The 24,877-nt window shown below is 28.2% G+C and overlaps 1 protein-coding gene across 6 annotated transcripts in view; it reads right to left on the minus strand.

Moving 5' to 3' along the window:
• Positions 1-1,223: 1,223 nt before the first annotated feature.
• Mp (Multiplexin) overlaps positions 1,224-24,877 on the minus strand; it is a 754,200-nt gene continuing 730,546 nt past the window's right edge. For all 6 annotated transcript variants that reach the window (XM_065503879.1, XM_065503878.1, XM_065503877.1 and 3 more), the window contains 2 exons: positions 12,160-12,387; positions 1,224-1,442 (listed from right to left, as the gene is read on the minus strand). In XM_065503879.1, coding sequence (XP_065359951.1) covers positions 1,382-1,442; positions 12,160-12,387 — 289 coding nt within the window. In that variant the 3' untranslated portion in view covers positions 1,224-1,381. The remainder of the gene's footprint in view (positions 1,443-12,159; positions 12,388-24,877) is intronic.

Raw genomic sequence — 24,877 nt, forward strand, 5'->3', positions numbered from 1 at the left:
TGGACTTCTCTTTCGCTCACGAAAACAAATACGGTTTTAGCGATGTTTTGAAAATGGAGTAGTACAATATTATGGAGCAAGTAGTTAAATATTATTATTTGCAGGGGTGCTAGAGCAATGATTCAATTTAGTTGTATGATAGTTTTCAGCAGGGCAGGTTGATGCCGCATTGCTTGGAAAATACAAAACACATTTATTAAAAAAGTACACTTTGAATATTTGTCAGGAACGAATGATTAAATAATAAAACCTGAAATTTCGTTTAGTGTAAAAACATCCATACATGCACTTCTCTCTTGGTGCGGATCATGTGGTTGAAGGTTTTAGTTTGAAAATTCAATGAATGCCTGCTGTGATTTGCTTTTGTTAAATAATTTTCAAATTATAATTTACCTGTTTTCTATAGATATTGTTTTTTTTTTGCCGTAATTTAACATAATTTTATAAAATTTTCATTAAATTTACTATTAAAATTGTTAATGTTTTCATTTGAATTTGCATGTTTTGTGTTGCAATTGGTTTTTTTGTTTTAATTACATAATGACCATGATGTATTATTTATTTATGTTTATTATTATTTTTATTTTTTTGTTAATTATTTTATTTTTTCTTTGTTTTCAATTTATTATAAGTAATAATTTTAATGTATGGGTGTTTGTATGTTTGTATGTATGTTTGTATGTATTTATATAAGTATGTATGTATATAAATAGTAGTTACTATTTGTTTTTAATAAAATATTACAATATATACAAAAATTTTATTTACTTTTTTTCTCATTATTATTATTATAATTATTTATATTAAAAATATTATTTTTTTTTTGTTTTAAATTTTTATTTTCAATTTCAATTATTGTTATAATTTCCTTAAATGTTTAGCCTATTTAAATAAAAAATAATTTTAATTAATTTTATTTATTTATTTTTCTTTTTTTTTATATATAAAAAACCCATAATCATTTTTCAATTAATAAATGTCAGAATTTTTGGGGAAATAATTTCTATTCATTTTCATTTTTTTTTTGTATTTTTAATTAAAAATTTAGCTTGTAGTTTTTAAATTTTAATAATTTATGTAAAAATAAAAAAAATTCTTTTGTTTTTTTTTTTCATAAATTTTGGCAATGCCTGTTTTTATCTCTTGCGAAATAAATGGATTTTTTTTTGTTTCTAGGTAATTTTTAATGGCAATGTTTACAAAATTTCATTTTCGTCGTCGTAGTTATTTTGGTAAATCTAGAAATTATTGGTTTTTAAATTGATGTCAATAAAACAATTTTCATTGTGTGTGAGTGTAATTGTTACGGAGTGATACTCTAAGTATTTAATAATGATGATGTTGGAAGTTCGAAAATAAATGTTCAATGATGATTTTTATTTCAAGTCAGTACTCTTTTTAAATGCTGCTCATATGCTTCAGCCGTATGGAACTCTAATTCACTGAAAAGAGAGAAAAAATAGTTGAAAGAAAATTATTATATAATAAAAAAAAGTTCGAAAAAATGTGGTTTAAATTGTTTGGAATCTTATTAAAATTTTTACAGAAATTTTAGTTTTTGAAACTCAATAAATATCTAATATATAATAAAATCTTTATTATTAACAAAATTCAATGAAATTTTCAACTTTCTTTAGATTTGCCATTCTAAATAACAAAGTGTAAAAACATTGTAAAAAGGTCAAAGGGAGCGAAAATCTTAAAAATTTTATTTTTACAATTTTGCTCATAGGGTCCACATTTCCTTTTGGAATGGGAAAATACTTTGGAGGTAAATATGGAACACATGAAGGTTTTCAAGGCTGCTTTCTGTTTTCTGATACCAGCTTTGAGATTTTAGAACATGTGGCCCAAATTTGAAAATTTGATAAAAAAAATAGGTCAAATTCCGAAGGACGTAGGGGCGACATATATGAAAAATAGTATATGTTTTTTATATCAAAATGCTCAGCATAAAAATACTTTATAGAAAAACATAAAATTATTATATGTGCATAAAGAAAGTTATTTTGTAATAAAATAACAGTTAAGTCACCTTTTAATATTTTGAATTTTTAAATTGAAAATTGTTTAGTTTTGGATCCATAATAGATATTGAGCTGAAGTCTTTTATATATAATTGTTGACATAGTTGTCTAACTAACAAAGCAACTTTAGTCCATTCGGTATAAAATTGTATGTAAAAATTTTAAAATTTCAATTTTGAAATGCCTATAACTCGGAAAATATAAGAAAGTAAGTCGGTCAAGCCCGTCCTTATGATACCCTACACCAATCTAATTACCAATCACCAAAAAATTAGGTGGCATGACTTCTGTATATATGTATGAAACCTATTTGTGTTGAATTTTATTTGAATACCAACATTTTTAAGAAGTGGCCATTATATGGGAGCTATGGTTTATTATGGAACGAGCGTTATTAAATTTAGTGACATGACTTTTGTACAGATATAAATTATTTGTATTGAGAAATTTAAGCTAGTTAAAATGATTTTCGGAAGTGGGCCTATATGGCAGCTACCACTAATTGTGGACCGATCATCACAAAATTTGGTGAGGCGATTTCGACTTATATAAAAATTATTTTAGCTGAATTTGGTTCGGATATCTATATAACTAAGATATTTATGAGAGCTTAACTATTTTAGGATAGGGAAATCGTAAGGGGCTAGAAGAAATAATGGACCGATTCTAACCAAATTCAATAGGCAATAAATTTTGTACCAAATTTTGTCGAATTATCTTTAAAATTGCGACCTGTAGTTGGATTACAAGGTTTACATGGACGGACAGAAAATGATCCTGAGCAGATTGGTATATTTTTGCACGTTTGAAACATCAGCACTAACCCAATATACCCTCCCCACTATGGTAGTGTAGGGTATAAAAACTCTTCATTAATTACGTGAGAATAAATGACAGATAAAGAAGTGGCCATTTAAAATCCGTACGGATTAATGCGAGCAAAACTTTTAAATGAAACAACGTATGTTAACATTTTATACATGAAATTAAAGTTAATTTATTAAGCTTTAAAAAAATATAACGTAGGTTTATGTGTCATTATTGCGAATAAATTGTCTGGCTTTTCTTCTTATGCCTCCTATTAATAGCTGCACAGCTTTTCTTCCCACTTCTACCGTTATTCCACTTTGTTCCCATCAAAATCTGTACCTGCAGTCTTTTTCAATTTACGTTTAACAATTGCCCAATATATCTCGATCGGACGAAGATTTAGGCAATTTGTTTAATTGATGTGTTTTGGTATAATATCAATATTATTCTCATTATACCACATTATAGTTGTATTTGAATAATTACAACTTGTCATTGAGTAATGATAACTTGGCTGAAACTTTGTATCAGATGTATGATGCCTTACAAATGACAGCAATCGCTTTCCCAAACTCTCTTTTTATAAATAATTCTGAAAATTCTTTAAAAACATGTCTGAAAAGCTTGACTCTTCAAACCGCAGCTGCGGATTGCCTGACAAATTAATATTTTTGTTCAATTTTACGTATTCATATTTAAAGGCCACACAACCTCGAGCTGCCGAGACATAAAATTTTTGACCTGATATCTGCCGAAAATCAGATTTTGGCTATCTTTTAACCCGACAAAGTCGGATTTTCTACATATTTGTGCACAATTTTATCTCTAGCTTCATTTTCCATTGTGTCTACACTTTTTAAAACTAAACAATATGACATGCAATTCATTGTAGAATAATGGTAGATTTGTTGTTAAAAACGTATGTAAATCTTTTTCCATTTTGATAACAGGGGGCGTTGTTATGATTACTTTAGTGCGTACGGATTTTAAGTGGACACTTCTTTATGTACCGTTCAAAATGACCTAGAAGTTAAAAAAAAACAAAAACCATGAACCAAAGATACGCCATTTTTTGAGTAACCTGCATTTTTAAGTCATATAACCAATAATTTAAAAAAATTGGGTTTGAATTCGCCCTGGAATAAATTGAACATTTTGCGTGGACTAATTTCAATGGCATCGCACGTGTAATAATTATTCTCTATATACTTTATAGAAATCTTCAAATTGATTCGCATTTTAGTCATCATGCAACATTATTTTGAGTGTTTTATTTGTCAAATAGTTCAAATCCTCTTACGGAATGTTTAACAATTTCAATCACAAGCCTCTTTAGTGCCTCCTATTTATATTGTATCTTAAAGAAGTTTTCTTAAAACACAAGCATAGACACAACTAAATGTCAAGTTCTGTTTAGACATTAAATAATGTATTTAGTGAGTTAATCCATTTTACCATTGAGGCATTTACGTCCATGTATGGCTTTTGTATAACTATATATAGAGAGGTGTACGTGTATATAGTATCCCAGCGGCGAAAAGAAGTAGTAAGCAGGCCTTCTGGAAGGCCTTATTTAGCAGACACAAGGCCTTATTGACCCATTCCATACTCATACATTTTTTACACACGATGTCCTAGCCAGCCAAGGCCTTCTTTAACAGGCCTGATAGAAGGCCTTCTTCAACAGGCCTGGTAACAGGCCTTCTTCACAGGCTTGTTTTCAGGCCTTTTGTAAATAAATTTTGTTAAATTATTTGTATCTTTGATTAAGCCTAAACTATGTTTAAAATTTAATAACTTACCCGGCCTAAGCGATATCTTATTTATTTTAATTTTTTTATAATAAAATCCAATAATGACCAAGTAAAAAATTCTCACAACCGCTTTGTCGAAGAATTAAAGCACAACTATTTTAAGTTTACTTCTTTTTTTCTCTTCACTTTTTGCATTTTTTTGTATTTGTAGTTTTGTCTTTGGAATGTGAGTTTTTAACGGTATTTTCTGCTTGTACTACGTTTGTAGCAACAAAAAGAAGGGAGCAGGAAGGCCTTCCATAAGGTCTTCCTGAGAAGGCAAGCGAGCATGAGTACTGGATCTAAAAAAAGGTCCAGGAAGGTCTTACAGAAGGCCTTATAGCTGAAGGCCTCAAAAATTTCGCCGCTGGGATGTAAGAGAGCTGTTTGTTCACACTATTTATGTAGTTATTGGGTATGGCGTAGAGGAATTTATATTTCATATCCTGTTACGGAAACTGATTTATTTTATTATTTGTGTGAGTGTTACAATCACTACAGCAAAATTTTACACACAGCCATAGACAACTAAATATGTTCTACTAGTCGGGTATTATAAAACGTGTGTTTGTGTGCAAAAAAAATTCATTGTATGTATACTAGGGTGGCCCTTATTTAGCAGTTTTTGAATTTCCAATGGATGTTTTAATTAAAATTTCGAGTTTTTATACACTTCACTGTGAGTGGCAAGGGTATGATTGGAAATGATTGTCATTCCGTTTGTAATATCCACATTTTTCATTTGTGACCCCATTATAAATAGAGGACTCGATATAACCATGTCCGTCTGTATGTTGAAATCAACTTTTTGGAGCCACCAAATAACTTTCAGACGTGTTTGATACATCAATATATCCGCTATACTCCGAATTAGTTTGCTATTTAAAATCGAGATAAAAAAAGTAAGAATGCTGTGTCCGGATGTGCTGAATTTTATATACCATTACTCACAGTATACTTTTAGATAAATATTAAAAAATGTTTGGAAAATAAAAAAATATGATTAAAAAAAATTGAATAAAAGAAGTGTTTAGTGAAAAAAATGTGTGTAAAAAATTGAGTGAAAAAAATAAAAAAAATTTGCGAAAAAAATATTTGGTGGGAGACCTCGATTTGCTGAACTTTCACCATTTGGGTTCTAGATGAGGGATACAAATTTTAAATCTTAGGAGTATCGAAAATCTTAATAGTACCAAATAATGGCCGCCCTAATGTACTCGTAGATGTAGTAGTATGTCTGTGTGTGTCTTTGTTCGAATACAGATGATTGAGTAAAAGTAATAACAATTTTCCGGTAAAACGAACATGTTAAACGTACTTGTTGGCAATATATTCAATAATAGAACGCAAAGGGATTTCTGGACTTTCGAACAAACACAATAACTTATTAATTTTCAGGATTTCAGGATACAAGTATCAACAACAACAGCAACAACAAAAACACACAAAAGTATAGAAAATATTGTTTGAACTATTTTATATATATAGATGAACGTTAAATTATGTTAAGGGAAAAATAAAACTAAAGTGTAACTGTATAATAGATATAAAATTGTAGGAATAAAAACGTATATAAAGGGAAAGAATATATGTGGTAGTTTAATAGTGAAAGTTTTGACAGGGAATTCTAACAGTTGTTGTACTTAGTTGATTGCAAGGATATGGAATAATAATGCGGGCATTGATTTCGTTTTGATTTAATTAATCTCAATTGATTTCGATTAAATGAGATTTGTTGGAATTACTTTCATATTAAATTGTTATTTAGAAATGCAATTTTTAGATTGGAATTGGAAGAGGATATTAGAATCCCAGCAAAGACTTTCAATGCCAAGTTATGAATAAAAATTCTAGTTTCTGGCACTTTGCTACTTGCAGAAGAGAATTTTAATTCATTTTTTTAACAAGGTGATATCATTTTAGGCAAGTACTTACCCTAACCGCTTATCAACAAGTCATTACATTAATATCAATAAAATTAGTTACAAGTAATATCTGGCTATTTTTTATCATGTCGATTAGAGTGCTCCAAAAATATAAAATTCCGAATTTTGACCGTCCTCCCATCTAGAATTGTTATAAGGGGAAAAACAGCAATTTTTTCAGTTTTTGTAAAAAATTTGCCATTAGATAATGACTATTACAATTTAATTTAAAATAATCGAAAAGTATACGTAATTTTCGTTATAATAAGATATAAAAGACAAAAATTGGTTAAAAAATGTTAATGTTATTAAAAAATCACCAGGCCATTAATGTGTCTCAGGCCACTAGAACAAGAAATGTACGAACAAAATTAACACATTTTGCGAAATATTAAAATAAAAGCTCATTTTTACTTAGAATATGGATATATTCTGTTATTGTAAATACTAGACTTCATGTTATATTTTTCTTAAGTTTCATCAAAATCGGCACAAAAATATATAACATTTCGCTATCTTTCCATCAGAAATTCCAAATATTGAAAAATTTGACTTTTGACCTTCACGATTTAAGGGTTAACGTTTTCCGATTTTAGGAAAACTTTTAGACTATATTTAAAATTACCTGTACTATTATATTCTGAACAGATTTTACTTAAAATTAATAACAGTAAGGAAATTGGACTCATTCGCCAAAATATGACCAAAAAAATAGTTTTTCTCGAAAATCGCAAAATTTAAATCGCAGGTACGGAAAAACTATAGGAGGTATTGACATACTTTTTTCATATTTTTATTCCCTATTATGTTCTCAATAAATCCCAATGTGATGATCAGCTAATTCTGAAATTTGTTTAACAAAATTTTTAAAAAATTGAAAATGGAGTTTTAAAACTGCCGTTAAAAAATTTTTATTTTTTTGGTCATACCTGCGAATAGGTTAACGGTATCCTACGAGGACAAAAACTCATATACAAGTAAATATGGATATATTTTAAGAAAAAATAGGCTTTTATTTTAATATTTCTCAAGATATGTTAATTTTGTTCATAAATTAACATATCTTGTTCTAGAGGCCTGAGACACGTTAATGGCCTGGCGATTTTTTAATAAGTTTAACATTTTTTAACCAATTTTTGTCTTTTATATCTTATTATAACGACAATTTTATATCTTATTATAACGACAATTCGATTCTTTTAAATTAAATTGTAAAAGTCATTATTTAATGGCAAAAATTTACAAAAACTGAAAAAATTGCATTTTTTCCCCTTGTAAACGCACCTCAAAACTTCAGCGTCGTTGCGCCACCAGATAACGTTATCCTATCATCCTAATATTTTACAGAACGTGTTTCTACAATACATAGAACAATTCTAGAGGGGGGGACGGCCTGTACCTAGAAATGTTTTTCGCCCATATAATCTTGGAGCACTCAAGTGTCGATATACAGACAGTTCTCATACAACTATTATATTAATTGGAAGTACATCGTTACGAAAAACGATAACCAGAGATTGAGAAAGTGCGGCTAAGAAAGCTAGGTGTCACAGAAGCATTTATATAACAGATAATAATTAAGTCATTATTTGAACACTTCTATGTAATGCAGAAGGTATGTAGTAGTCATTGAAAAGTAAGATATTGAGTAATTGCAAGTTATTACTAGAATTCAGTTCATAAGTGATTTTAATTGACTTTTAATTTAGAATAAGGGAATTCGCTCATTTTCACAAAATTTTAGTTTTTGCTTGCAAGCACATACAATTTTGTGAAAATGAGCGAATTCACTTAATTGTGAATAAATTCGAAAATAATCCATTGATTTTTGTGACCGATATCTCATTTTGTTCCTATTACAAGTGGCTTTGTGATAAAGTAATAAATCTGAACAATTTCTGCCAATTTAAATTTTTCTTGATTTTTTTAAAACAAAAAAAAATGCTATTTTCACGTAAAAAATATATTTTTTGCTTCAATTTGTTATTATAACTCCGAAACTAAGGAGTCGATTTAAACTCAATATATATGTGAAAATTTGTATATAGCGTGGGGAAAATTCAAACATTCAAAAGAAGAACATTAAAAACTCAATTTTATGTACATATATCAAACAATAATCTAAAATGAATTAAGTGAAAATGAGCGAATTCACTTAATTGTGAATAAATTCGAAAATAATCCATAGATTTTTTTGACCGATATCTTATTTTATTTCCATTGTATGTGGCTTTACGATACAGTAATAAATCTGAAATTTTTTTGCCGTTTTCGATTTTTCATGATTTTTTTAAAGCAAAAAAATTTACTATTTTCACGTAAAAATATATATTTTTTGCATCTATTTGTTATTATAACTCCGAAACTTCTGAACCGATTAAAACACACTGTATATGTGAAAATTTTTATATAGCAAGATGTAAATTTTTCAGAATTCAATTTATCGAAAGAAGACACTAACTAATTTACTAATTTCAATAGTTTTTTGAAAATGAGCGAATTCACTTAATTGTGAATAAATTCGCAAAGAATCAATCGATTTTTATTTTCAATATTTCGTTTTGTTTCTATTGCATGTGGCTTTGCAATAAAGTAATAAATCTGAAAAGTTTTTGACGCTTTCGATTTTTCATGATTTTTTTAAAACAAAAAAAAATCTTATTTTCACATAAAAATATATTTTTTTGTTCTATTTGTTATTATAACTCCGAAACAACTGAACCGATTGAAACGCATTGTATACATAAAAATATTTACATAGCACGGGGAAAATTTTGTTAAAATTCAATTTATCGAAAGAAGACACTAACTACTCCATTTTATGTATATCAAACAAAAAACTAACATTTTGAGAAAATGAGCGAAATCACTTAATTGTGAATAAGTTCGAAGAAAGTCAATCGATATTTATGGCCGATATCTTATTTTGTTCCTATTACATGTGGCTTTGTGATAAAGTAACAAATCCGAACAATTTCTGCAGTTTTAGATTTTTCATGATTTTTTTAAAACCAAAAAATTTGCTATTTTCACATAAAAAATATATTTTTGCTTCAATTTGTTATTATAAGTCCGAAACTTCTTTGCTGATTGAAATGCAATATATAAATGGATAAAAGGTTATAAAAATCTCAATTTTCGTAAGTTTATTTTAATAACATTTAACTAATCCTTTTGAGTTATCATTAATTATGTAGAGAAATGTCTAACAAAATTTGTAATTTTACTTAAAAATTTTTTTAAAAAAATCTATTCATAGAATTGAAAAATTTTACTATTTTTGTACTTGGGTAGCTATGATGCATTAAATCTATATAATGGTTAGTCAAGCCTTTTTTTGCTGTTAACGTGAGTTATCTTTTATAGCGAAGCAATTTTTACACCTTATTTTGGCCGACAACATAATTTTTTACTGCAAATTGAAAATTTCAAAAATTATTCGCCCCTAAACATCAATTGCAGCTGGTATTTTCACCATATAAGTCCTTGGATTTGATATATACGAATAGCTATAATACGAGTATAAACATTTCTCTTATCTCCCTTGTTTAACAATTGCGTTGATTTCATTATGGCGTGTTAATTTTTAGCCGTATGTTCTGCTTGTCTATTGTATTTACGATGCGATTTTAATCATCAGTTTTCATCGTACTTTTTCCCCAAATGTGATTTTGCAGTAATTGATAGCAAAATGCAAAATTAAGTTTCAAATCAACTTCACTTTCTGCCAATTCTGTGTGTTGTTTTTGTTGTTGTTGTTTTTATTGTTTTGTATGCGGATTTGATTTCGCGTTTCAAATAACAATCACTAAATGACCTACTTTTTATGAGATATGTAAAAGTGTGTGTTTTAAAGTACTTTTACACAGAGAGAAAGATAAACTTTAAATAAAATGTTGTAAATAATATACCACTGGAGTTTTATATAGATAAAAATCATTTTATACGGCATAAATTTTCATAAATCACATTAGTTCCTCTAAAGAGAATCAACTCAAAATTTAAAAATTTTCATTAGAGGCAAAAAACTGTTTTTTTAGTACATTACATTGAATGTGGTATTTTTTTTTGGCAAAAAAGTAGAGAAAATGATGTAATATTTTTACAGTGATTTCTTGCAAAAAGTGAAAATTTAAACATTTTCAGGAGTTATACGGGAATACAAAATTAATTATAGTAATAATTGTGCTAAATTTCCAAATTATGGATAAATTCATTGACATTTATTGTTGAATCTTTTTAGAGGAACCACTGCGAAATTTTAATGCCTAATTTCGTTTCGGTTGAATATTTTTCTTTAATTACGCTAGAAAATATTTATTTTAAATTTCAAAATTATCGCTAAAGTGTGTACACCGATTTCACTTATTTCGCTAACATATTTATAACATACACCACCATAGTGGGGAGGGTATTATGCGTTTGTGCAGATGTTTGTAACGCCCAAAAATACTAGTCTAGCACCCACCTTAAAGTTTACCGATCGACTTAGAATCACTTTCTGAGTCGATTAAACGATGTCCGACCGTCCGTCTGGTTGGCTGGCTGGCTGGCTGTCCATGTAAACCTTGTGCGCAGAGTACAGGTCGCAATTTTAAAGATATTTCGGCCCAAGAACCAGGCCTATTGAAACTGGCTGAAATCGGTCCATTATTTCACCTAGCCCCCATACAAATGTCCTTCCGAAATTGGACATTATCGGCTCCAAATAAGTTTTATATAAACAAAATTCATGTCACCAAATTTTGTTACGATCGGTCCATAATTAGTCATAGCTCCCATATAGACCCGCTTCCGAAAATCACTTTAACGTGCATAAATCGCTTAAAAATTTTGGTATACTCACAAAATTCAACATAGTAAACTTTCATATAGACATAAATCACACGACCTAATTTCATGGTGATCGGTCCATAATTGGTCATAGCCCCCATATAAGGTCCACTTCCGAAAATCACTTAAAAATATAAATTATTGAAATTTTAAAACAAAAATGTTTTTGCTCTTTTACTTAGTGTGGGGTATTATATGGTCGGGCTTCACCGACCATACTTTCTTACTTGTTTTAGTATTATTTTCTGAAAGCATGAACATTTAGCTTTAATTTTTGATATGTTTTATAAAAATCGGTAGATTTTCTGGGCAGCTATAAGCAAAAGTTTACTGGTACCTCTAATTAATATTAATCATACGCACTGGTAGGGATTTTTTAAAAATCAAGAATTTTATAGAGAAATCTTGCTTATATTATAACAAAAATTAAGGATTCTGTTTTATACTACAACGATTTAGCTACATCGTTTTATCTTTTCCCATGTTTGTGTACACTTTTTCCATAATTTTCCACATTAATTTCTATAAGTGTATGAACACATGCCTCTACACTTAAGTCTCTCCCCAAAGTAATATTCCAAGTTTAAAAAAAAAATGATATTTATCTCACATTTCTGTACATGCTAATCCCTAGGTATTTAGATGACATTTATATTAAATAGTTTTATAACACACATATGTCAAACACAATGAAAAGTGAAAAAAGAAAACAAATACCTAAATGGAGTAGTAGTAACTTAAAAAAAAAAACTATTATTGTAATTTACTTACCTGTCACTCAAATCTCGCTTTTTTCGTCGATCCTGCGATAGAGCCTCAACACATAATACTATTAATTTACTATCACATGTTAGACGCTCCTGATCCAGCAGTTTGTTCCCCAGCAAATTGCTGGCATAACCAAATTTATCTCTTGCCCCCGAATGCCAGGCATCACAGTATGTGTCAATTGAACGTTCTCCATTGGGCAGAGCACCATGCCAGACATGTTTTTGTGGCCTAAAATTACACACAAAAAGAAATGAAAACAACAAAAAAAAAATTAATTTACATACAGGCCAGAGACAAAAAATAACAGCATTTATTTAAAATTCATTTGTATGTGTCTATAAATAATTTATTAAATGTTTTAATTTTCAGCAAAAATAGAAAAAAAAAGTTTTGAAAAAAAAACACACACACAGATTCTAATTCGATATTAAATATTTAGGAATTTTTACACCTGAAACTGAACTGTATACAAATGTAAAAATGTTTATAATTTAAATTTATTCCAGAGCTGGAAAGTTTTAATTTTTAGCTTAATACTTTATTTATTCAAACCCTTTCATGTGACATTACTTACTACTTATGCCCGTAACTTCTACAAATAGATATCTACGGTGTAAGGTAACCAGCAGATAAATGTAACTAAAAGGTAACTTGACATTCATTTCAAATCAATATCTACGGGTAAAAATTACTAAATATTTGTACTCTATAAGTAACTAAGCACTGATAGATATCTATTTGTTGAAATTACGGGCATTACTAGGGTATTCGAATTATTCGATTTTTCTCTTGTTCGAATAAAACGAATAATTCGAATAAGAGGTTTTAACTTGTTCGAATAATTCGATCACACGTTTAAAATCAATCGAATTATTCGAATAATATATTTTTTTTTAAAAAAGTAAGGAATGAAGTTTTGATGTCGGTTTTTTAATATTTTATTGTTAAAGAAAAACAAAAAATAACGTTAAAGTTAACAATTCAAGTATTGATAATGTTAAAAAAACATTCGTACATTCGTAAACTTTGTTTACGAAAAAAGTCCATCATTTAATGTTTAACAGAAATATTCTGATCAGATTAACTCCCGAACAATCTACAAAACAATTGACTAGCAAACCCATTAGATAGTTTCCATTTTGGAGCTATGCTTTAAAAAAATTGAGCTAGTTGGACATGATCCTGATTTCAAATACAATATAAACGTATTAATAACTTTTTTATGTCGTTCATTAATTCGGGTTTTAAATTAAGTAACTAATTCTTTAGTAAATTAATTATTCACTATTTCTAAATTATTTTTAACAAATTGTATTACACATCAAGCTCTATCAACGTTGCCGAATCTTTGCATAATAAAGTGGTCTTGGGGAATTACTAGGGTATTCGAATTATTCGATTTTTCTCTTGTTCGAATAAAACAAATAATTCGAATAAGAGATTTTAACTTGTTCGAATAATTCGATCACACGTTTAAAATTAATCGAATTATTCGAATAATTAAAATTTTTTTAAAAAGTAAAGAATGAAGTTTTGATGTCGGTTTTTTAATATTTTATTGTTAAAGAAAAACAAAAAAATAACATTAAAGTTAACAATTCAATTATTGATAATGTTAAAAAACATTCAAAAACAAAGTCCATCATTAAATTTTCAACAGAAATATTCTGATCAGTCTCCTATTAGGTCGTATTGTCATAATGTCGTAAAATATTTTTTTAGTTTCAACAAATTTTTGTTGGGTTTCAAACTAAAAAGTTATAAACTAATAAGACTTTTTGAACTATGTTTATTGGTTTGTCATAAAATAACACTTTTTTTTTTGCAGCACAACAATACGACATAATAGCAGACCGTTTGAATCCCTCAAATATAAACGTATTAAGAACTTTTTTATGTCGTTTGTTAATTCGGGTTTTAAATTGAGTAACTAATTATTTAGTAAATTAATTATTCACTAATTCTAAATTATTTATAACAAATTGTATTATACATCAAGCTTTATCAACGTTGCCGAATCTTTGCTTTATAAAAGTGGTCTTGGGGAATTACACAATAAAGGGAATCTGTCCAAAGTTTGATATCATTGTCAGTGAACGTATAAGACGAACTCCATGCTTTTCTTGCAACAAAACGTTAGTTTGCAATATTTGTGATTATCATTCGATTTATTAAATATTTTGCAACACTTACGTACGCGGTTAATAACATCACTTATATACATACATATATTTTAAGATCATGGCCTTCATCTATTTCAATGTAATCATTATAAATGTCATCCTCAATATCACTTTCGACGACCGTAACAAAATCACATTCTCCATCACTTTCAACTCCACTTTAATCGAAGTTAATCACCCTTATTCTACTTGAAGTCGTCGACATCGTCGTCGATATTGAGTCAAAAAATGGTATATGTTACGCCGATATTGATAACAATTGGTAACTTTTGACAGCGTTTTGTACTTTAACCCGACTTATAAAAGTATATAAAATTCTGTCAAAAGTTACCAATTGTTATCGATTTCGGAGAAACATATACCATTTTTTGACTCAATATTGACGACGCCAAGTAGAATAAGGGTGAATATTTTGATTATTAATTGCGATTATTCTAATATTTCGCCAGCTAAATAACAAATATTTTATTCCGTACCTTTTATTTTCATTGGTTCAAGTCCTAAGTTAAAAATTTTTAAAGATTTGTTTTTAGAATTGTAACTTCTTGCAGTAATATTTATATATTTATAGAAGGAGCTATCGGAACACTTATCTACCGTGATCGAAAGTCCCTTTGTTTTTAGTTATTTGTCGAATTTCAGAAACAATACAATTTTTGTGAGTCCTTATTACTTATTTAAATTTGAAATTATGCAAAATTTTAAGCAATTTAATAAATTTAAATATACATATATGAACATTTATTCGTTTTATTCGAATATTCTACATAAAATTGTTCGAATTATTCGTTATTCAAAAATGGCCATTTTTAAATTGTTCGTAAGAAATTATTCGCTTAATCGAACGATCATTACTCGAATGAATACCCTACTACTTACTAAAGAGTACTTTTTATACCCCCATCAAAAAAGAAGTGGGTATTTTGATTTTGTCATTCCATTTTATAACGCGTCGAAATATTTATCGCAGCCCATATAATTATATATATTCTGATTCTTTGAGACATTGTAAGATGACCTAGCTATGTCCAAAGGTCTGTCCGTCTGTCTGCCTGTTGAAAACACAATAGGTTGCTTTGTGTGTTGAAAATGGCCAATATCGGTCCATGATTTCACCTGACCTCCATACAATTGTCCCCCCAGGAATACTGTTAGAACCATCATAAATATGTTGATTATGCGTTAATCCTGATAAAATTTTGCACAAATTAGTTCTAAGTACTCTGAAATTAAACTGTAAAGTATGGTGGAAATCGGTCACAATTTTTGTCTAGTCCCCATACAAGGTCCCCTTCAGAAAATGACTTGAGTATTCATAATTGTCTTATAATAATTAATATCGTGATGAATTTAGATATAAATAAGTTGTATATGAACTTAAATCTTTCTACTAACTTTAGTGAGGATCCGTTCATAATTGACCCTACCTCTCGTATTGATGGTGGGTATACAAGATTCGCCACAGACGAATTTTAAACACCTAATTGTTTCATTTTAAAATTTAAATTTTCCATTACTGTATGTATGTTTAGAAGACCTAGTGTGTTATTTGTGTAAGCTTACAATATGCAAATGTTTTTATAAATAAAATTCTAAATTTATTTCTATTTATTTTGGTTTTAGTTGTATTTACAAACCAATCCTCAAACCCCACAACACATATACTAATTTATAGAAACTTCTTACATGCCTTGAATTGAGCCTGCAAAAGTCAATAAAAATATTTACATTTTCTTACATTCTTCAGGTTTTAACAATTTTCTCATAAGACTTCTTATTGTACTCAAAACTAACATACTTACTTTAATATATTTCTATATTAAATACATACATATGGGGAATTTCATGTCAAGTGAACCAACTTTTTTCAAAAAAAGTCAAAATCGGAAGACATCGATTGAGTTACAAAATATTTATTTTGATATACATATATCCATCTAGCAAACCACTAAGCGACCAAATAGGTCATTCTTTTGAGAAAAAAAAATTTTGAAAAAAAATGTTGTAGGTTGTAGAAATAGCTATATAAACCATTTTGAACACATTTTGCTAATAACAATAAGTTTCATGGATGAGAAACTTGGCCAAAATATCAAATATCTAACTCAGAGAGTTCTCAACCGATGTTGATGATCAGAAGACATCGATTTCAATAATTGGTTCATTTGATATGAAATCTCCCATATATATATATTATATATAGACTATGTACATTATTTTCAATAATTTATTATTGTAGATGTTTTATGTAATGGTTGGTTGGTTGATTTGGTTGTGCATGTGTATATAAATTTAAATAAATGTATTTTGAATGTGTATTTACCTAAACGATGTCAACCGCATACAAACCACTCAGGGTTCATAATATAAATACAAATCAATTCACATTGGGAGTTTAAGATTTTTGAAGAAATTAAATATATATAGAATGAAATGTGTTCAATGTTGACGAGGTCAAATTTAAAATGGCCTTCAAATAAATATTGTGTGTTCTTAGTATGCCCTACTTTCAAGGGTGGGATATATTGGGTTTGAAAATCTATGGGAATTATTGTGATTTAAGACAATGGTTTAGAAAGACAAATAATTTGTTTGGCATCTATGTAACCGTATTTTATAGTAAATGTATTACTTTTTTGAATTTTAACGTTATCCTTATTTTCGTAGCCAAAAAAGTATTTTAAGATTTTCAGTACACATATATTGGGTGTATGACTTAAAATTGCGGGTGTATTTTTTGAACGCGCTCATATGCGGTAAGTTTTGCTTCACTCTTTTAATTTATATTGGTTTCAATGTTTGAGAGATGGTTTGTGCGGTTCAGAAGTGGTGATTTTGTCGCGGAAAAAAAAATTGCCCAGGCCAGCCAAAAAAGTTTCAAGACCAAGAATTGGAGGCATTACTCTATGAAAATGGTTGTCAAACTCAACGTTGGGAGCTACTCAAGCAGCAATTTTATAACGATTGCCGATAGACCTTGAAAAACGATATAAAAGAAAATATTTTTTTGCACCGAATCATTACTTGCGATGAAAAATATATCCATTAAAATAACCCGAACCATAAGAGATTATACAAATGCGATGCCCGGCTAAGCAGCCGAATTAACATCAAAGCCATGTACTCATGGCCCTAACCTTTGTTTACAGCGAGCATTGTCCCAAAAGCGCGCATAACATGCGGCCAGACATGAAACCGTAATATTCCATCATGATGCTTGGCCAAGTTTACATCTTAAAAAGTATTTAGAATGAAATGGTTGGGAAGTTTTGCCTCACCCGCTTTATAGTCCAGACCGTGTCCCTTCCCATTACTATTTGTTTCGTTCGATACAGAACGCAGAACAATTTGGAACAAAATATCTAATATTGTCTTGATTCTTTCTTGGACTTAAAAGATGAGCAGTTATTTTGGCTCAGAATCCATATGTTTCCAGAATGACTTGAAAAGGTCAATGGCCAATACATTGAATTAATTTATATTGTACAAATGCTTCAGAATAAAAGCTAAAATTTTAAAAAAAATTTCGAATTTTTAAGTAATGCTCCACTAAAAAACAGCTTTTCGTAGCTTTTGCCATCAACATTCATACCATTTTTAAGTGAAACTTACCAAGATTTGCTTAAGAATAAATTAACAAGGGTCAATGTAATTAGACGAGACTAATAAACAGCAAATAAGGAGTTGTAGTTTAAGCGAAAGTTTCAAAACAAAATTAACAAAAAAGTTTCTCTCAATATTAATGAACATTTTTAAATTAAAATTATTTAAATTCTATTAATACAGCCATAAATGTTTTACCTTTATTTGCTATAAGTTCAATGATAATCAATTGGTTTTCATGGCTGTTATAGACCAATGTTGGATACTGCGTCTAATTAATATTAATCATACGCATTGTTAAAATTTGTTCTAAAACCAATTACTTGAAAAACTTATCATTTTTGGATATTTTATATTTTGGAATAATTCGGAAGACCAGTTTTTGTAAAAGTTTTTTTTTATAATTAAGAAAATTTGTTTAGTTTGTAGTCAAAAAAAAAATTAACTTTTTGAAATTGTTTTTCCTGTTCGATATACTATTTAATAATAATCATACGCACTAGGTATTATTTTCCCAAAATCTAGTATCTTGTAAAGAATCAGTAAAATTAAGCTTATCCAAATAAGTAAATTTTTAAGATTTATGGAATTGAAATAAACCCACATAAACAACCCTTTTGCAAAGGCAGAAAATTCGATTTAAAATTATTTTAAATTTCGTAAAAAATTTAATCCTGTAATATTATTAAGATTTTTCCATAAAGTATTCTAACAAAAATAGTAACGATAAATATGTCACAACGAAGTAAATCATTCATACAAAATAAATAAATTAATTTACTATTCGAAAAATAAAAAAATATATTATTACGTTTTTGCCTTCTGAAAACTGTGGTTCCTTTAAATAAGCCGATTCTTTTAAATGTAAATAAAAGCGCCAAGAGTTTTAAAATTGTAACAACTCTTTAATTATTCAAATTTACAAATATATTAATTGGTGAATTACCATAGATATTTGTACTATTTGAAAAAACTTGCAAGGGTATTAAAGAATTACATTTCAACGTTTTATTTAAAGGACAGTTTCTCATCTTTGCTGTATTAATATTTTTAATTCATAACGAATTTAAAATCAGAGAATGTAATTCGTTACAATTTTTCAAATATTTGACGAAATAAGCGTAAAATTTTCATTTTATTTTAAATAAATATTTATATTGTTTGATCCTGTTCCTATATAAAATCAAGTAAAAATCTGCTTAAGATATCGGTAAAGCTTATCTCGTTAAATATTCTATGCACTTTAATATTTAGATTTTCAGAATATTTATATGTTTTAATTTTTCAGTGGCTTCCCAAATGTCCTGCAAAAATAATATCCTTTAATATCCCTAAACTTCTCCCATAACTGGTTCTATATTTTGAAGGCATTATTATGGAACTTTAGATTCTTAAACTTTCAAAAACCGGTTAGTAAATAATTTAGTACATTTTGTTTCCATTAGATAATTCAAAATTGTTATTTGCACTAAATATGACATTTTAGAATTTTTTTAATAAATTTAATGGGAACTTTCAAGGATAATAAACGATTAATGTTTTGAAGGATATTTTTGACAGTGTTTATATTTTGATATATTTGACATTCATATCCAAATGCAATTAACAAAAGGTCGATTATAACATGAATATTCTTCGTTGTATTTAAAAATAAGTATCCAAAATTAAGATTACTTGTGTATATACTATACTTACTATATAAATAATTTTACAAATTTATGCATGAATTCTTAAATACTATTTGGAGTCTCTGGAGTGTGATTTTGTGAAAAGTAATTTAGCATTTGTTAATGAAACAATGCAATACATTTGTAAACTCGTTTACATAAAATCTCTAGCAAATTTATATAAATATTTTTAACATAAATACAAACATTCGAAACAAGATGAATTTAAATGAAAAGGTTTATATTTGAAAACATAACACCTCAATGGAGAAAACAATTATAAAAATGGAAAGTAAATCATCATAAAGGAAAGCTAGAATTTTAGAACAGGGAATTAAGGAAACATTTTGAAAGAAAATTTAAAAGGAAATGTTGTATGTACAATATTTATTTTATAACACAATCATATTTATAAAGAAATTAAATATTGCAATTTCATTTGCATTCATTTTTCAATTTATTATAATAATGATACTGTTGAACTATTAAAAATATTAATTTCTTATTTTACATTCTGCTTTATTATTTACTATTTATGTATATTTATAAAGACAAATACTTTCAAATAATGTAAATATGTATTTATATATGTTGCATAGCATTAAATATTGAAATATTATTCTCTATGATTATAGAGTTGAACTTAATGACTTTACTTCTTAATGTTTTACATTTTGTGGACAAGGGCAAGGATTTTAAGATGTGACAAACAGTTTGTGGTGGTGTGACTGGCACTAGAGTAATTAATTTATGTTTAGGGTGGAATGAACTCATTCAAACTATGGAATTTCTAATATGAAGCTGTTTGTGTTTCATAGATGAAGCAGATATTAAAATAGTTGAATTATATAAAATAAAGAATTGTTTAGAGATAAATGATACTGAAAATATATATTTACATATGTCGCACTTAATTTTCCAAAATAAGGTAATTTTCTTTACAAATTTATAAACTGGATAAAATTTGTCGGATCATAAATAATTAACTACAGACTGTAAGAAACGTTAAATCACTGTTTATTGTTGGTGTTTGGCCCAAGATTTGATATTTTTACAAATAAAGCTTAAGTGTGTGTAATTCTCATTCCCTCGATAGTATTATTTGGCAAAAGGTTCCCCAAAAGGTCCAGTAATTATAAAATTGAAATTTAAGAAAATTTAAAAAAAATAAATGTTACAGAAAATGTTATAAAATATTAAACTTAATTATGTTTAAAATTTTTTAGTTATATTAAATGAATGTGTAAACTTTTAGCTTTCGTTTAAATTTTATTTTGTTTAAATCGGTTGATTTTTGTGGCTGCTGTACGCAATAGTTAACTGGTACCTCTAATTAATATTAATCATACGCACTAGTTGGGATTTTTCAAAAATCAAGTTTTTTAGAGAGAAATCTTGCTAAAATTGAAACAAAGGTAAATAAATTTCAACTAATTTAATAAAAGGAAGTTAACAATTAAGTAAAAAATTAAAGTTTAAGTGAAAAATTAAAAAAATATATATAAAATAAATTAAGTATTCAAATTAAAGTTAAATTAAAAAATTAATATAAAATAAAGTTGGTTTACGTGGTAGTTCACTACGTGCGAACAATCAAGTAGAGTCGAAGGGACCCCGTTTTGATGAAAACGGGGTCCCTTCTTCTTACAAAGGCTGAGAATAGATGGCGTAATTTAGACACATGTAGGGTAGCCAAGTTGATGTGGCCATCTTTTAACGAAAAACGCACTATGCAACTGATAACCCGGAATAGAAGGGATATATCTAGGTTGATGGCAGTATTAACGGGACACTGGGCGTTAGGCAAGCACGCAAATCGCCTGGGACTCCCCTTTAACGACCATTGTCGCAGTTGTAAGGATAGGGAAAAAGAGGAAACGAATGATATATTTAAATGATATCAACTTTCCACCTTCTCTGCGAATGCCCAGCTCTGAGTGTCAAGAGACATAAATTCATGGGCAACTATACATTGACCAACCTTGGTGAGGTAGCCGGTTCTAAACTCAATGACCTACTAAGATATCTCACAGCTACAGGTTGGGTCTAGCTAGCACTTTTTAGTTACACTGCGATGTAAACGACAATACATCTGACGAGGGGTGTGGTCTCATCAAAACGGGGTCCCTTCGACTCTACTTGATTGTTCGCACGTAGTGAACTACCACATAAACCAACCAACTTTTTAACTTATTTGTAGCTTGTGATTTGTAGTATGATCTTTTAGCTTTATTTTGATAATTGTTTAATTCAAATCCGTTGATTTTTACAATAGTTTTAAATAAAACTTTATTGCTATCTCTAATTAATATTAATCATACGCACTAGCCTTACTTTTGATATAAAATTGATAAAATTCGATATAAAAGAATATTTTCACTTCAAAATTATTTGTAAATTATAAAATGTTCAAAAATATATCTATACAAACATATACGAAACATCAACAACAAATTAATACTAAACAATTTTATGAAGCTCGATTAACAGTAAATTTGAAATTTGAATTTGATAATTTCCCATTGTCGCGTTCTTGTACCAAATTAATTGCTTGCTAGCAGCCCACTACATTTACTACAATCACTTGGCTGAAAATTTTAATTCTTTACTTTTGATATAAAATTGATAAAATTCGATATAAAAGAATATTTTCACTTCAAAATTATTTGTAAATTATAAAATGTTCAAAAATATATCTATACAAACATATACGAAACATCAACAACAAATTAATACTAAACAATTTTATGAAGCTCGATTAACAGTAAATTTGAAATTTGAATTTGATAATTTCCCATTGTCGCGTTCTTGTACCAAATTAATTGCTTGCTAGCAGCCCACTACATTTACTACAATCACTTGGCTGAAAATTTTAATTCTTTACTTTTGATATAAAATTGATAAAATTCGATATAAAAGAATATTTTCACTTCAAAATTATTTGTAAATTATAAAATGTTCAAAAATATATCTATACAAACATATACGAAACATCAACAACAAATTAATACTAAACAATTTTATGAAGCTCGATTAACAGTAAATTTGAAATTTGAATTTGATAATTTCCCATTGTCGCGTTCTTGTACCAAATTAATTGCTTGCTAGCAGCCCTCTACATTTACTACAATCACTTGGCTGAAAATTTTAATTCGACTCTAAATTTGATTTAACTAAATAATTATGTCGCGTTATAAATGTTGCGTGATAAATTATACTAAAGGTTGTAAACATTTAAATATTTTGTAAACAAAGTTCATAAATGTTATCAAAAATGCAACAAAAATCACAAACATTAGCTGTTCAGATTATAACAGATAATATTAGTGCATAACATATTAATAGGTGTATGACATAATATTGCAGGATTTGCAAAAAATCTTTTGAATACGGTTTTTGTTTTTAATAACTTATATGAAATTTTTAAGGGTACATATCTGTCATTATACCCTTAGCCATGAGTGGCAAGGGTATCTATAAGTTTGTCGTTCCGTTTGCAATTTCTACATTTTTCTTTTGCGACCCCACAAATTATATACATACATATATTCTGGATCGTTATAGATAGCGGTGTCGATATATCCATGTCCGTCTGTATGTTGAAATCAAATTTCCGGGAATATCGGGAATTCTTCCGACTCGCTATTTAAAATCGAAAAAAATCGACCCACAAATGGCTGAGATATAAGGAAAAAACTGGGAGAACTTCGATTTTTGGCCTATTTATGACCTATATATGGATTGCTAAGTCATTAATATAGACAATATGGATATTTCAAAGTCCATTGCAATGATGTATATAATGCTATATATATATATAGTAAGTTGAACCTACAATGGGTCAAAATCGGGAAAAATATTTTTTAACCCTATCTTTTTTTAACAAAAAAAATTTTTTTTTCATAAATTTTTAAAAAATTAAAAAAAAAAAAATATTTTTTAAATCGATTTTTTTACCAAAAATTTTTTTTTTTCATAATTGTTTCACTAATACATTTTTTAAAAAATTAAAAAAAAATTTGGAAAAAAAATATTCAAATTTTTAAAAAAGAAAAACTTAATATTCTTTTGTTGACCTAACAATATTTATAGTTATTGAACATTATAGTGTAAACAACAAAGTTGTTTTGCTTCGAATATATCGAATTTTGTACCAACGAATCGTCATACGAATTGAAGCCGAAGGATCTGGAAAGGCGATTTTGAATGTCCGAAATTATGCTAGAACGCTATAAAAGAAAATCATTACTTGCAATGATAAATGGATCCATAAAGATAATCGGAAGAGTAAGATATTTTATGTGAAGCCCGGCCAACCAACAGAATCGACACCAAAGCAAAAAAGCCATGACGCTTAGATTGTTCGTTTAAAGCGAGCATTGGCTGTAAAATGTCCAGAATATGCTGCCACACATGAAATCGTAATATTTCACTATGACAAGGCTCGGGCACATGTTTATATACCTGCTAAAATGTATTTAGCCTCATCCGCTTTATAGTCCACACCGTCCGACATAGTAATGTTTCAATTTAGAATAGTTCAATTTAGTTCTCATTATGTGTTCATTGCTGTAACTTTATCTGTCTTCAAGAATAAGCTTCTTTAGAAAATGTGGCCTGTGTTGCAGAAATAAATATTTCTATAGATTTGCATCTCTTTAAGTCGTCATTTTCAAACTGTTTTCAAGAATTTTTTCTGCCTAATAACAGTTGAATGTAACTTTAAGACAATAATTACTTGCTCATATGCAAAACTTTTAGCTTAACATTATTTATTATAAAGTTCTTAGAAAATTTCAAAAGTCATAAACTAAATCTGACATTAAGGAATCAATTATTTATAAAGTCTGTTTGGACACACACCAAAATAGCACGCACATGCAGGGGCAATTTTGTGTGTTCCAGCATAAGTTAGTGACAAATTGGGTTGGTTTAAAACTAATTTCTGATATAAAAACATATAGGTTAAAGAATTCGAAACTTCATATTGAAAATGTAAAATTTGTTTAAAAAATCTAGCTCTAAATAACATAAATCTTAGAAAACTTTTAAGGAAAATAAATAAAGTGTCTTTTTATTTTGCTAAAAATCGTAACAATTTGTTTACCCTAACCAATTTATTTTACAACTGACTTCCAACATTATTTCCTGTACAAGAAAATAAATGAAAATCTTAGATGGTGGTGTTACAAGTTTGACCTGGACCTATTAAGTAAATGCTAATGCCATGCAGGATGCAACTGGAAGAAACATCTCTGATAGTTG

Source organism: Calliphora vicina, chromosome 3, assembly GCF_958450345.1.
Source record: "Calliphora vicina chromosome 3, idCalVici1.1, whole genome shotgun sequence".
Classification (NCBI taxonomy): domain Eukaryota; kingdom Metazoa; phylum Arthropoda; class Insecta; order Diptera; family Calliphoridae; genus Calliphora; species Calliphora vicina.